The sequence below is a fragment of the Camelus bactrianus genome, chromosome 15 (assembly GCF_048773025.1).
Source record: "Camelus bactrianus isolate YW-2024 breed Bactrian camel chromosome 15, ASM4877302v1, whole genome shotgun sequence".
Classification (NCBI taxonomy): Eukaryota; Metazoa; Chordata; class Mammalia; order Artiodactyla; family Camelidae; genus Camelus; species Camelus bactrianus.
This window is the reverse complement of record NC_133553.1, coordinates 58886422-58903201: the sequence shown is the minus strand read 5'-3', so window position 1 is coordinate 58903201 and position 16780 is coordinate 58886422. Positions and strand designations below refer to the sequence as shown.

Below are 16780 nucleotides of genomic sequence, written 5' to 3'. Positions count from 1 at the left end.
TCTGGCCCTTTGCAGAAAATGTATGCTGACCCTTGAACTAGAGGCATAAGAATTGGTAAGGAAATAAAAGTGTATTTGCAACAATATGACAATATAATTGAAAAGTCCTATGGAATGAATGATAAAATAAAATCAAATATTTTAAAAATTCAGTAAGGAAGAAGAATGTAAAACTAACATAGGAATCAATAGCCTTTATATATACAAACAATAAGCAGAGAATGGTAGAGGAAAACCCCTTTTATGATATCAATAAAGATTAAACACTTAAAAATAAGTTGAACAATAAATATGCAAAACCTATATGAGGGAAACTTTAAAATACTCTGAATGACATAAAAATAGCCTCGGATAAATAGAAAGCTATCCTCTCTTCTTGGATGGGATGACAACATTATAAAGATGCCAGTTCTTTCTAAATTAACTTGTAAATTTAATGTAATCCCAATAAAAATACCAACATACTTTTATGAAGTTAGACAAGTTGATATTGAAGTTCACATTAAAAATAAGCATATAGAAATATCCATGAAAACACTAAAAAAAAAAACCCTATGAAGGGGAGCTAGTCTACCAGATATTAAAACATACTAACTATAAAGCCCTATGACACTGTCATATTTGTAATTTTAATTCTCTTACATGATTATTTAGATTAATATTTGCTTCTTCATTAACCTATAAACTCCATGAAGGTGGGAATCACCATAATTGTCTTAGTCATAATTTATCCAAACTCTACCACAATGCCTGATGCATAGTAGGCACACAGCAGGCCCACTGCTCTCTTGGAGTTCTCACTCAGGTGTGTGTGGGAAGGAAAAGGAATGATATAGATAAAACAAGCAAAATACATAAGTAAAAGTCATTAAATTAATAGCAAGTAGAAGAAAAAATACAAAGAACTGGTGATCAGAGAAATAATTACTAAGAAGGAATATCTGAGTTAAGACCTGAATGACAATGAGTCATATATGTGAAGATGTAGTGAACTGACAGAGCTTTCCAGGGAGAGGAAATTGCACATGCAAAGGCCCTAAGGTGGAAACAAATTTGGGAGGTTCAAGTGACATAGAGCCAGTAAAGCTAAACTGTGAAGTTGGATGGAGGATAATAAATTGGTTAGGGCCTCTGTAGGCTATGCTAGGGGGTATGATCTTTGTTCTAATTGCAGTGAGAAGCCACTATAGGATATCTGAGTGGGTGGTAGACAAAATAATGGCCTCCCAAGCATGTCCACATCCTAATCCCCAGAATTTGTGAATATGTTATATTGCATAGCTAAGGGGAATTGAGGTAGCAGATGGAATTAAGATTGCTAATTATCTGACTCTAAAATAGGGAGATTATCCTGGATTATCCAGATGGTCCTAATGTAATCCTCAAATGTGGAAAAGGCAGGCAGAAGAATCAGTATCAGAGTGACTCACTGTGAGGAATCAACCTGCCATTGTCAGCTTTGAAAATGAAGGAAGGAGACTAAGAGCCAAGGAAAGCTAGAAGTCAAAAAAGCAAGGAAGCAGATTCTTCTTTCAGAACCTCCAGAAAGGAATTCACCCTGTTTAAGCTACAAAATGTGTGGTAATTTGTTACAGCAGAAGGGAAAACTAATACTAAGTGTTAGGATGTCTGCATTTCTAATAGATCACTTCAGGCTGAATTGATAGGGAGAGCTGCTTTGATATCAGGGAAAGTTTAGATTTGAGGTCTGTTTTTACACTTCACCACCTGAATGCAGCGGCTTAGGGTTAAATTTGAACACCAGAACTGCAGTTTAGGAAGTTTAGCTACAAAGATACTTAAAATTCTTGTTATAATTTCTCTTTCAATAGACAAAACAAGCTGAACCAGAGAGAAGAAAAAAGCGAGTCTACAGTAGTTCGGTACTGTCTCAGCCTCTAGAAGAGAGAGAGGCAGAGAGAACAGGATGGCAACGTGGCTCACAGCCTGGCCTACTCATCAGTAGTTAAGGTTGTGTATGCTTTTGCTCACTGTTATATCCACAGCATCTAACCCAGTACCAGCCACAGAGTGAGCATTCAACAAATGTTGAGTGAACCCATAAAATGCTCTCTTAATTTTAAATCCTTCCCATAGACTATTCTCATTCTTCATGTACTTAAAAATCACTAGACAGTATTTTAATTTCTGGGTAGCCTATGGCAAAGTTAATAAACTGAGTTAATTTGAACTAAATATAATGAAGAAACCAACTGAAAACTGGTTTGGAATAGACTACTGTGCTTGAGTTTATAAACAAACTTACCAGAATGTAAATTGTATCAAGGTAGAAATTTTTTTTACTATTACTTTTTTTTTTTTTAACTACTGCTTCATCCTCCAGGACTTTGAAAAGAACCTGGCATGCAACAGACACTCAATAAATACTTAGAGTAAATAAAAGAATTATTTTTATAATATAAGAACATATAGGATATAAAAATATATAGCTGGTAGTGTGTAAAGTATACATTTTAAATATACAAAAGAATCAAGCATTTCCAAATTTAAAGAGCTTACAACATCTTGGATATAAATGACTTTTTAAAAAAATCACGATTATGTGAATTGACTGAGACCTTATACCTTATGTGCCATTAATGCATTATTCAATTAGTTGATTTTAATAGTTTTGAAGTGGATAAAACAATCTTTATTCAAATGGCTGGGTTTTCACATTTTTGACTAGCATTTTTTTTTAAAGTTATATAACAAAAAAGAAAGAAAGAAAGAAAACAATTTAGAAGGAAAAAACCATACAAGGTGAGAAGGGCAATGATAAATAAATGATTCTAGGACTAAACTAAAAACACTTTAGATTTGGTACTGCCCTAAACTAGTGATTATATTTCAAATAAGTCAAATTCTCTGGTTATCTCTATTTTCCAATTTGTATCAGATTACACCTTTTGAGGTCTAAAATTCTTTATTGTAGAGCAAATAAACTTTGTATTTGTAGCAAATTTATCTACTTTGATATTTACTGTCATAAATTAATTATGATATTGGTTAGTTTCCTGATGTGAATTATATCTGAATTCATACCTAAGAAGCTCCAAATGAAATAGTACCCAGTTAAAAATTATAAAATTTTGGCTTGGTTTTATTTGATTCATATCTTAGTAGTTTTCCTTTAAGTTGGAACAAAAAAATGCCCATCTATTCAGAGTCCTTATGTGTATCTAAAAACAATATAACTCATGAAAATTTTCAGTGTTTACAAAACAAAGAAAATTGTCAACAGAATCCGTGGTGGTAGACTTACTAGAAAAAAAATTACAATCTATAATTCATGAAGATTGGCTTAAAACAAACTATCCCTGCCAACAGAAAATCTGACAATTATTCTGTTGTCTAATTTGGCTCAGTCTAAGTTGACCTTGTTTATTCATCTCAGTCTTTTAATTCTTCTTATCTTGGCATAAGAGGAGAACATATGGCATATGTCTAGGAAGTCCATTTCTGCATCTTAAACTGAAATAAATGTAGAATATACTGAGCATCTCCAATGTGTTCAGCTCTTATGGTAGCTTATACATATAAGATAGAACTGGTTAAGTTCATATTATCTGTAGTCATTAGACATTTTGTTTGCTGCCTATAAAACTAGAAACTAAGTAGAGACATCTTTTTCTAAGCCTTAGTATATAGCTAACACTGGCCAATTTTAAATATATTTCACAAGAAGACAGACAATCTTAAGCTCTTTTAAAACATAAAAATTAAAGGGTATCAGCAATTTGACAACCTAAACATGTTTACAGGTTTTCACTAAAACTCTCTCGACGTTTAATGAAATCTCTCTCTAAGTTTAAGAAAGCTGATCAAGATAATGTGAGAAAGATAACAGGAACTGAAGAACAAAAAGAATATTTCCATTTTCTCTCCAGCTTAATCTGGCCTCCAGTGAACTTTCTTATTTCACCAAGACAGATCATATCCTGAGTCATAAAACAAATCTTGAATTTAAAAGAACATACCAAGCATGTTCTCTAACTATAATGGAATTATACTAGGAATTAATAACAAAGATATACAGAAAAATCTACAAAAATTTAGAAATTAAAAACCACACTTCTATTAATCCATAGGTCAAAAATACAGTCTCAGGAAAATCAGAACATATTATAAATTGAAAAATAAATTATAATATATCAACATTTGTGGGATGCAGCTTAAATAGTGCTGAGTAGAGATTTTATTCCACTAAACGCTTACAAAGAAAAAAAGAAATGTCTCATTGAAGAGTCTAAGCTCCTACCTTGAGAAACTAGAAGAAAAAACATAAAAATAAACTCAAATCACACAAAAGAAAAGAATAAAAGAGCATACATCATTGAAATTGAAAACAGAAAAACAAGGAAATCAATTAAATCAAAAGCTTAAAAGTTGTTGTTTGAAAAGATCAATTTTGATAAAACTCTAGTCAGACTGACAAAGAAAAAAGACAGGATTTCAATGTCAGGAATGAAAGAGGATATTAAAATGTTAAATAGATAATTATTTTATTATTGTGAACTACTCTATGCATACAAATATGACAACATAGTTGGAATGGACTATTTGAAAACCACAAGCTATGAAGCTTGCTAAAAATGAAACAGATAATCTGAATACTCCTGTAAATATTCAAAAAACTGAATTTACAGTTGAAAAGCAAAACTCCAAAAAGGACATACCCAGGTCCAGATAGTCTCACTAGTAAACTTGACCAAACATTTAGAGGAAAATAAAATACCATCAAGGTGCTCAATCTTTATCACAAAATAAGGATCAAAAAGCATGTCCCATCTCATTTTCTAAAGCTCCCATTACCCAGAGTACAAAATATACAAACAAACAAATAGGAAACCAGTAAGACCAGTGGTATAATTTATGGTAAACTTAGACCAGTATCCCTCATAAATATAGAAGCAAAAATCCTCAACAAAAGCTTAAGAAATATAATACAGTCATATATTTTTTAAAAATAATACAACACAATCAAGTGCAGTTTATCTTGGGAATGCAAAGCTCATTCAATACTGAAAAATCAATCAATAAAATCGACTATATTGACAGTTTAAAGAAGAAAAATTAGTTGATCAGATCAACTGATGTAAAAGAGTATTTGACCAGATTTTATACCCATTTAGGATTTTTTTTAACTCAGAAAACTAGGAATAACAAGGAGCTTCCTCAATCTACACAGAGAAGCTATGGAGAAAAAAAAAAAAAGCTACAGCTAAATTGGTAGAGAAAGACTGTTTTCCTCCTACGACTGAGAACACATCTGGGCATACAGCAAAGATGTCCAGTCTCACCACGCTTATACAACACTGTGCTGAAAGTCTTAGCTAGTGTAATACGACAAAAAAGAAAAAAAAGAAAAGAAAAGAAAAAGAAAGAAAAAACATACAGCTTCGAAAAGTAAAGCCATCTTCCCTTTTTGTAGGCAACATAGAAAATCTGAAGGATATCTGCAAAAAAACTCCTACAACTAATAAGTAAGTTTAGCAAGGTCACAGAATATACAACCAACACATAAAAGTCAATTGTATTTCTATATACTAGTAATGTACATTTGGAAGTCAGAGTTTTTAAATTTACAATAGCTCCAAAATAAATGACATTACTCAGGTATAAAACTAACAAAACGTATACAGAATCTATGCCAATGACTATAAATACTGTTTAAAGTCATCAAAGAAGATCTAAATAAATGGATATACACACTAGGTTTATGGATTTGAAAACTCAACACAATAAAGATGTAGTTGTCTTCTGACTGATCTAAAGATGTAACACAATTCTAATCAAAAAACCCATAAAGTTTTTTTTTTGTAGACACAGACAAGCTGAATATAAAATTTATACAGAAAGACAAATAAACTAGAAAAAAATAATTTTAAAAGGTGAAGTAATGTTGAAGGAATCATGCAAGATCTTAAGTTTTTCTAAAGCAGGAGTCAGCAAACATTTTCTAAGAAGGGCCAATCAGTAAGTGTTTTAGGTTTTGAAGGTCATACAGTCCCCTGCCACAGCTACTGAAGTCTGAAATTGTAGTGAGACAGCAGCCACTGACAATATGTAAATGAATGGGTGCAGGTGTGTTCCAATAAAACTGTATTTATAAAACTAGGCCTGGACTGGATGTGGCCATAGACTGTGGTTTGCCATTTCCTGCTCTCAAGCTAAACTAATAAAGAAATTATGGTATTAGCAAAAGGACAGATACACAGATTAATGAAACAGAACTCAAAAGTAGACCCATACAAATATGCCCAACTGATTTTTAACAAAAGTACGAAGGCAATTCAGTGAACAAAGGACACTCTTCAACAAATGATAAACAACTGGACATCTATGTGTAAGAATCATTAGCCCCAAACCAAACCTCACACTTTACTCAACTCAAAATGGATCATATATCTAAATATAAAAAGTAAAACTATAAAGCATTTAGAAGAAACCATATGAGGAAATCTTCATGATCTGGGATTAGTCAAAGAATTCTCAGATCTGACACTGAAAGCACAATCCATAATTTTAAGAAATTAATAAGCTAGATTTCACCAACTTTTGCTCTTCAAAGGTCACTCTTAAGAGTATGAAAAAACAAGCTACATGCTACGAGAAAATATGTGCAAATCACATAACAGATGTTGAATTTATATCCAGAATATATTTTTTTAAACTGTCAAAACTCAACAATAAGAGAAGAACCCAATTAAAATGGGCAGAACACTTGAACAGATACTTTAATAAGGTGATATACAGATGGCAAATAAGCACATGGAAAAATATTCAACATCATTAGTCATGAGGAAAATGCAAAATTAAAACCATGATGAGATATCCCTGCACACTTATTAGAATATCTGTAATAAAAACATACGGACAATACTAAGCACTATGATGCAAAGTAACTCAGTATCTCATTCATTGCTGGTGAGAATACAGAAATGGAAGAGCCATCCTGGGAAACAGTTTAGCAGTTTCCTATAAAGAAAAAATATATTTAGCATGAGCCGGCAATCCTATTCTTGAGTATTTACCCTAGTGAAATGAAAACTTGTGTCACACAAAAACCTACAGATGAATGTTGATAACCATGGTACTTATAATTGCCAAAATCTGAGAAAACAAATATCCTTCAACAGGTGAATAAACAAACTGATACATCTATAAAACGGAATACAGCTTAGCAATAAAAAGTAACAAACTATTGATAAATGTAGCATCTGGATGAATATCAGGAGCAATATACTGAGTGACAGAAGCTAGCAACAGAAGTTTATATGTATGATTCCAATTATACAACATTTTTGAAGTCAAAACTATAGTTATGGTGAGAAATAACTGCCAGGAGTTACTGTTAGGGGAGGGTGTGATTATAAAGTATGAAGCAATTTTCTTGGCATGACAAAACTATTTTGTATTCTGTTTGTGGTGTGGTAGTAATAACATGAATCCATATAGCTGTTAAAATTCATAAACTCTACATCTTTAAGAGTCCATTTTAATATATAATAATCTAAGTAATCAAATTTTTAAAATAAAAAATCATAGTTTTAAAGAGTTACCTAAAACCTAAGACTTTAAACCTTAAAATATAATCTCAGCTTTGTTAAAAAAAAAAAATAATAGTAAGTATAGGAGCTAGCTATCCAGATAACTCTGGATATATGGATTATGTTAATGTTCTTTTTCTGTGTTTTTTTAGTTTTTCTACACTAATAATGGATTACTCTTTAAATTAGGAAATTAAAGTTTATTTAATAAAAAACATCTACATTCATTCTAATTTTGAAATACCCTAAGCATCACATTTAGAGTTCAGAGCATCACATTTTTTCCATGATTACTTTTTTGAAAATTGCATATGTGAAATATTTTATTTGTATATTAAAGTTGAATTTAATTGTTTTTTAAAATGTCCTGTAAAATATTTGATGGTGAGAAAGTTAAAGACAGTTTTCAACATTTTTACATTATGGAATTTAAGTGATTATATTGTTCAAAAGTTCCAAGGAAATTTGTTTTCCCAAGGAAATTTTTTAAAGCCTCGTAAGTTTGAAAGTATTCAGTACTTAAAATCTGTAACATATTTAACCCTATAATTTTCTTTTTCATCCTTTTTCCAATGAAAAAAACCTATATATAACAGACAAGTATCTGACAGAAGGAATGAACCTGAAAAAGGCAACTCTGCTGGATCTTTGATGGCTAAGATCTATAATGAAGAAGGTAATGTTATGCAAGGTATACAAAATATTCAAAGTATAAAGGAAAAACAATGTTATAGCCAGCAAGAGCTTGCAGTAAATGCATAAAAATAAGAAAATCTTGGGCATTTCCAGATGATGTGTTTTAAGACTGTTCTTGACAGGTGTAATGTAAAACACCAAGTCATCTGATTATAATAAAGGCTTACTTTTAATAAGCATACAAATAATTTGGGGATCTTGTTTAAATGTTGATTCTCAGTCAGTAGATCTGGGGTGGAACCCATGATTGTAAACTTCTAACAAGCTCTCAAGTGATGTATACGGTACTAGCTTAGAGATTATACACAATACGAAGCCAAGCTGTGAAGGTCATTGAGAAAAATGGCTGATTCTTGCCCAACTGAGTAACAAAGACATAAACATAGTAAGTACTACAACATAAGGCAGCCATGTGATATATCCCTAAAAGTTGTACCCAATAGAAAGCAAGATGAGGTAACAGCATTCACCTCCAGCCAAAATGTTCAGTGAGATTTCACAATGCAGAAGAAACTGCATACAGAATTATGGAAATAGAAAGCAGAGATAATAGATTACTGCATGTGAAGTTACAAAAAAATTAATATTTGAATGTTCTCATTATGTCCCCTTTTCACTGTCCCCTAAATATGAATCTAAGCTTGACCTACTCATTTTCTTACCTTTCTCTCTGAGAATGGGCCAATGCTGCTGAACTAAGATTCTGAAACGCAAAATTTGGAAGAAAGGAAGATACAGAGGACAAGAGAGGCATGTGGAGTTAAGAGGCTTGAAGTGAAGTTTTACTTCTGGAGATCCCAGGGAAGAAAACACATGAGAGCAACTTCAGCATCTGAAGGATGTGGATAAAATAGAAAAAGAATTTTTATGTATTGTACAGTGTCAGGGATACAGCAGTGAACTTTTTTTTTTTTTTTTCATAAACTGAAGCGTATCAACTCTATGTCACAAAGCATATATAACATGTGGTCCCAACTCTGGCCTAATATAATGTCACTCTAATTCTTCAGTTGTTCTTGCCTATGAAATCAAAATTTCCATGGAATGATTCTCATAAAGGATGAGGAGTTGAATAAGCAATTTAAAGTGATTCTTTTGGCATTAATAGTTTAAAGATACATGATCCCCAGTAGAAAAATATGCTACTTTTGTCTCTAAGTTTGTTCTCCCTTGAATTTGAAGAAAAATGATTCATAGTTTTCAACAAGGCCAGCAATAAAGTTGAACTTAAAAGTTGATGGTTACTAGCAACATGGCAGAATAGGAGGTCCCCCCAACCCTCATTTCCTGCACAGACACACTGATTTGGCAACTATCCATGAACAAGTGACACTGTATGAGCTTCAAAATCCATGAAGAAGTTGCAACATCCCAGTAGAGCCCAAAACCAAGAAAAGACAGTTTAAGAAGTCACAACCACACTCTGGTGGCAGATCTGCTGAATATGGATCTGATGGCAACCCTATACCCCTGTGGACCTGGCCCCTGCCCCACTGAACTGTGGTCACACCACAAGTCTTGTCCACCTGCAGACCCAGCAGAAACCACACCTACCTATGACCCCTATTATAGGCCTGCTGACTGCACACATAATTTAAGACTTGCTCAACTGTGATCCTGGAGGCAGTCTCATCCACTCAGAGACCTGGGAGGAGACATGACAATCTGCATCCCAAGTAACAGGCCTGCCAACTGTGAATACAGAAGTGGCCCCATCCACCTGGGGACCCAGCATGAGGTACTCCTGCTGGTGCCCCCAGTAACAGGCTAGCCAACCATGGACCTGACTATGGACCTGGAAGCAGCCTCATGATCTGGCGCAGGCCCTCCCTAACTGCAGTCTGGAGGCAGGCCTGTCCGTCTGGGGACCTGGCAAGAGTAGGTCCTTACTTGCCGAAAACAGTCTGAAAAAAACAGAAGGGGTTCCTTCTCCTTCAGATGCACAGACATCAATACAAGGCTGTTAAGTATCACAAAGAATCAGGCAAAGATGACACCACCAAAGGAAACTAACATAGTTCCAGTAACCAACCCTAAAGAAATGGAGATCCATGAATGGACTGACAAAGTATTTTTTAAAATCATCATAAACAAGCTCAGTGAGATAAAAGAGAACACAGACAACTAAAGACAATCAGGAAAACAACACATGAACAAAATGAGAAGTTCAACAGAGAAACAGAATTTTTTTTTTTAAAGAAAACTAGAGCTGAAGAACACAATAACTGAAAAATGGAGTACCTTCAACAGCAGAATCAATAAAGCAGAAGAAATAATCAGCAAGCTTAAAGACAGGTCATTTGAAATTATCCACTGAGAGGAATAACAACAACAAAAAGAATGAAAAACTGAAGAAAGTCTACGGGGCTTATGGGATACCAATGAGGAACCAATTTATACATTTTGGGAGTCCCAGATGGAGGAGGAGGGGAGGCAGAGGAGAGAGAGGGAGAGAAGAGTCAAAATGTATGTAAAGAAATAATGGTTGAAACATCTGAAATCTAGAAAGGGAAAGGGACCTCCAGATTTGTAAAGCCCCCAAGTGCCCAAATAGGTTGAAATCTGCATAAAACACATTATAATTAAATTGTCTAAAGTCAAATGCAGAGAGAATTTTCACAAATGAGAGAAAAGTGACTTGTCACATACAAGGGAGCATGCAAGGAATAGCAGATAGACTACTGGTGGATTTCTCAGCAGAAACCTTTTAGGTCAGAAGTGAGTGGGATGATGTATTCAAAGCTCTAAAGGAAAAAACTTCCAAATAAGCATACTGGCAAAACTGTCCTTTAAGGAAGAAGAAGAGAGAAAGATTTTCTCAAACAAAAGCTGAGGGAGTTTATCCTACTTGATCTGCCTTACAAGAAGTGCTAAAGGCAGTTCAAATTAAAACCAAAAAAAAAATGCTAAACAATAACATGAAGTATAAATCATTGCTAAAGGAAATATTAAGACAAACAATACTGACATACTGTAATGGTGGCACATAAATCGTTTTAAACACTAGTATATAAAATAAAGACAAAAGTAGTAAGAATAACTATAACCACTGAATGTGTTAACAGAAACACAATATAGAAAGAAGCAAAGTCTAGTATCAGTTCATAAAGTGTGTGTGAGGGAAGAAGAAAAGTGTATACTTTGTGTATGGAACTGAAGTTAAGCTGTTATTAGCTTAAACAGACTGCTATAACTCTAAAATACTTGATGCAAGCCCAATGGTAACTAAAAGAAAAAGCATAAAAGGTACAGCAAAGATAAAAAAGAAAGCATACAACTACAGGAGAAATCTATAAAGAAACAGCAGAACTAAAAAACAGTATACACCAAATAAAAACTAAAGACATAAACAGAACATTCCACCAAACAGCATCAGAATACTCATTCTTCTCAAACACCCATGGACCATCACCAGGATGAATCACATGCTAGGTTACAAAACAAGTCATAACAAATTTATGAAAACTAGAATCATTCCAAGTATCTTTTCTAATAACAACAGAATGAAACTAGAAATGAATACTAGAAAGAAAATGGGAAAATTAACCAATAATGAACTTTAAAAAATTCACTCTTAACTACTGGCTCAAAGAAGAAATCAAAATTAAATTAGAAAATATCTTGAGACAAATGAAAATGAAAACATACCAAAACTTATAGGAGACAGCATAAATAGTACCAGGAGGAAAGCTTACAAGCATAAACTTTTTTATTTAAAAAAATATTACAGTGAACAACATAGCTTTACACTTCAAGGAACTAGAAAAGAACAAACTAATCCCAAAGTTGGCAGAAGGAAGGAATAAGCAAGATTATAGTAGAAATAAGCTAAATAGAAAATAGAAAAACTATTTTTAAAAATCAGTGGAACTAAGAACTGGTTTTTGGAAAAGATAAAGTCAACAATCCTTTAGCTAGACTAAGAAATAAAGAGGGAAGACACAAATAAATAAAATCAGAAATGAAGGTGAAGACATTGCAACTGATTCCACAAAAATAAAAATTGATCATAATGATATACTATAAACAAAAACTAGAAGAAATGGCAAAATTCTTAGGAACCAATAACCTATCAAGAATGAATCAAGAAGAGACAGCCTGAAGAGATCAGTGAAAAATAAGGAAATTGAAAGGGTAATCAAAAACCTTCCAACAAAGAAAAGCACAGGACCAGATGTATTCAAAGATGAATTCCAGCGAATATTTAAAGAAGAATTGATACCAACCCTCCTCAAACTTTTCCAAAAAATTGAAGAGGGAAAACTTTCAAACTTACTCTATGAGGCCAATATCACCCTGTTACCAAAGCCAGATAAAGGCACAAGAAGAAAAGAAAACTACAGGCCAATATCCCTGATGAACACTGATGCAAAAATCCTCAACAAAACAGCAGCAAACGGAATTCAGCAGCACATTAAAAGAATCATACACTTGGCCAAGTAGGACTTAACCTAAAATGCAAGGATAGTTTAACACATGAAAAATCACAGAATGTAATATAGCATTAAAAGCACAGGCAACCAAAGTAAAAATAGGTAAGTGGGATTAGAGCAAATTAAAAAGCTTCTGTACAGCAAATGAAATCACCAACAAAATGAAAAGGCAACCTATGGATTGAGAGAAAATATTTGCAGACCATATATCAGATATGGAGTTAACATCCAAAATATATAAAGAACTCATACAACTCAAAAGGAAAAAAAATTCAATTTAAAAATGGGCAGAGACCTGAGTAGACATTTTTACAAGGAAGACATACAAATGGCCAACACGTACTTGAAAAAGTGCTCAAAATCATAAATCACCAGGGAAATGAAAATCAAACCCACAAAACCACAATGAGATATCACCTCATATCTGTTAGGCTGGCCAGTATCAAAAATACAAGGAACAACAAGCATTGTGAGGATGGAACAAAAGGGAACAGTACCTGTGTTATAATCTTAAAATGTTGCTAAGAGGATAGATCTTATGTTAAGTGCTCTTACACAAAGGAAAAAAATGAGGGGTGTAAATGGGAGGAAACTACTGGAAGTGATGGATAAGTTTATGGCAATAATAGTGATGATGGTTTCCTAGGTGTATACTTATCTCCAAACACATTAAGCTGTATATATTAAACATTATAGCTTTTTGTATCACTGTGGTTAATACAGTTTCCTTCATAGTATTTAAAAAAAGTAATTGATGAACTTGAGTTATTTTGAAACAACCAATATTTGGTTGCTGAATTTTGGCATTGTGACAGTGACAGTGACAGTCATTGTATAGGGCTAGTAGATCATGGCTTTACATCCTTTAAGCCTACTGATGCTAAGGTGTAAAAGAAGAGTGGAAGATAAGGTCTGAAAGGTAGGTTATGGGTCAGATTGTGGCTAGGCTCTGGTGTAAAGCTAAAGATTTTATATTTATTTCAATAGGTAGTTACATGGCTTTTAAGGTTATAGGCAGGGCAGTAATATTAGCAAAAGCATAAAATAAGAATATTAATCTAATGGCCTCATCCCAAGATGAAATGAGAAATAACAGAAGGAAAAACTAAATAGCAACCTTATTATAATAATTCAGAGGTAAAGTAAGCCTGGGCAAAAATACTGATAGGAACAAAAAAGGATAATTTTTGAGACTGATGAAAAATTTAATATGACTTGGTAAATTCTTTCATCCAGCATTCAACAAATACTTATTGAATACCTCTTACATACCAGAAACCATCTTATACAGTGAAAACAGAGGTAAAAGACATAATCCTCGTCTATAAAGTGTTTGCAATTGAGAACTATGATAGAATGCTTTGATACATTCTCCACACTGACATTAAAGTGACCTTAAACTATTTAGATCTTTTATAATCTATCCACACCATCTCTAGCCAACCTTATTTTCTACTACTACATATTTTTAACTACTTCTACTTACTCATCACCTAAAAATATTAATACCTAGATGATCCTTTCTACCCAATTCTTCTAAAATGTTAACTTTGAAAATGATTAATCATTTCCTACTGACAAATTCTAATAATTTTTTCCAGAGCTCTTCCACATAACTGTTAGTAGCATTCTATATTACTGAATACTCCTTCCTTGAAATTACTTTACTTTTACCTTCTTTGCACTCTAGCAATTGAATCCTCTTTTTGCCCTAAATAGGTCTGAACTCTAATAACTGATTTAGAAATAGTATTCAGATAAGTTAAAAAGATTTTTTTAAACAACCAATTCTAATATAAGTGGCTACATAACATATCAGGGCCTCCCTTTGTGTCTTACTGTGAACTGTTACACTTACATACCAAATGGTTAATGAATAGGGGGTGTATTAGGAAGGGTTCTCCAGAGAAACAGAAACAATAGGGGTGTGTGTGCACATGCGCACGCACTATAAGGAATTGTCTCATGTGATTATGGAGGCTGACAAATTCTAACATCTACAATCTGCATGCTGGCTGAAAACCCAGGAAGAGCTAATGCTTCAGTACAAATCAAATGGCAGGTCAAAAACAGGCAAGGCAGGAGTTCCCTCCTATTCAGGGGAGGACCAGACTTTTGTTCTATTCAAACTTTCAATTCATTGGATGAATCCCACCCATATTAGGGAGGATAATCTTCTTTACTCACCCTATCAATTTAAATGTCAAACTCATCCAAAAACATTTTCATAGAAACACCCAGAATGTTTGACCAAATATGTGGGTACCCTGTGGCTCAGACTGACAAAGAAATAATTATCATATGGGTCCTGCTTAACCAGGTTTATTTACACAGTACAAAATCATTATAAAGATGATATTTTCTAACACAAAATAAGAATAGGCAGGAATTCTATATAGAGGAGGCTGATGAGGAAGCTATACAAACTAAATCAATACACAGAAAAGCAAAAATGAACAAAAAACCTAAAAACTGACCAAATTGGCTAAGTTGAGAACTGTGCTGAAATGTGTAAGGTGAAAGAAAAAGTGGGAGTAGCCCAAGAAAGGGAAAAGAAAACACAATAAAAGAGAGAAAAGACAAAAACTTTTCATGGTTCTTCCTTTCTGTCTCTATAGAAATCATACATGAATCATATCTGAAGAGAAGGAAAGGTTTTTTAAAATCTTCAATCCAGAACAAAACTAAAAGCAAAAAATAAAATGAAATTTAAAAGTTAATGTCCAAAGAGGCTCTGGTTCAAGACAGCAATTAGGAAAGTCTTCAACTCACCTCATCCCACAGACACACACAATATATAGCTACATATGCAACAGTTTTCTCTGGAAGCAACCCAAAAACTAGCTGAGTGACTCCTATACATAAAGCAAATGAGAAAAAAACCACATTGAAATGGGTAAGAGAGACTGAAACACAATCTTGCAACAAACTCCACACTCACTACATGGCAACCCACAATTGGAACTCTGAACTCCAAGCTTCTCCCTGAAGGGGAGAGAGTTTGAACCCTACATCTGCTTTCCTAACTTTTAAGAGCCCCCAAACATCTAGCTTTGAAAGACAGTGGGGCTTGCATCCACAAGACCCACGTAGCTGTGGCAAACAAGAAAACAGTTCTTAAAAGTGCTCACAGACTCACCCAGTTACGCCCAGGGCCCAGGGCAGAGGCTTCAACTGAAAAATCACCCAATCCTTTCTGCGAAAGCAGCCTATTTACTTGTCTTAAATCTTCAGCCTGAGGAGAAGGCATCTAATTTAATACATATCTAGATGCCTACTGAAATACTTTACAAAAATATAAGCTAATGCTCTCCCTCTGCCTTCCTCCAGGTCACTGGTATCTACCGAAAAAACAACTGTGCACTCACTTGTCTGGCATCTCAGTTTTTGTAGCTGCCAACCAGGGGACGTCTTGATCACCTGGCTCTGGTGGCCAACAGTGCTTACACATTCTCAGATCCGACAGGACTGTAATAAATGGAGAACGAGTTCTTAACTGGCTATCCCCAGGGCACAGTGGAGAGGCAGCAGACTGAATCACCCAATATTTCTGTGAAAGAAACATATTAGCTTATCTTCATAATTATGTCCTGAGGGGATGGCTTCTATTCTAATTAGACACACATCTAAGGGCCAACTATAATCCTCTCCAGGGATCTCAGAGGACAGGTGCTAGCTTAGCATTCTCCCTCTGCCTCACTCCAGGTCGCCAGTGTCTCCAAGAAAGGAGCCTGTGTACACGTCTGGCACCCTGGCTTTATGTCTGACACCCAGAGGACACATCCCTTAATAGCCTGGCTCTGGTGGCCAGTGGGACTTGTGTTCACAGGTTCAATGGGACAGTAGCAAACAAAGAAACAGTTCTTAACTAGCTATCACTCCAGGGCTCAGTGCAGAAGGAGCTGACAGAAATGCCCATCTCCCAGTCTTCCCCTGAAGGGGATATGTTTGCATACTTGAAAAGCTGCTGCCTGAGGGTCTGGCTTCCAATCAGCATGAATCTAGGTGTTGATTGACATTCTCCCCTTTGGGACACTGACAGGCCTTGGCACACCCTCAAATACTGGGAGCCACTCAGAATAAAGTAGGCTGCTTGGA

General features: G+C 34.3%; 1 protein-coding gene across 12 annotated transcripts in view; it reads left to right on the top strand.

Moving 5' to 3' along the window:
• The window catches only part of WDPCP (WD repeat containing planar cell polarity effector), a 299751-nt gene that overhangs the window by 253771 nt on the left and 29200 nt on the right, over window positions 1–16780 (top strand). For 5 of the 12 annotated variants that reach the window (XM_045514393.2, XM_045514398.2, XM_045514395.2 and 2 more), the window contains one exon: window positions 8150–13387. The exons of 1 other annotated variant lie outside the window; for it this stretch is intronic. Coding sequence is in view for 6 of the 11 variants with exons in the window: in XM_045514395.2 (XP_045370351.2) it covers window positions 8150–8205 (56 nt within the window). In the remaining 5 variants the exon portion in view is untranslated. Of the gene's footprint in view, window positions 1–1832; window positions 13388–16780 lie in introns of those variants that run through there. 6 more of the 12 variants (XM_074341212.1, XM_074341214.1, XM_045514396.2 and 3 more) reach the window with 5 other exon arrangements.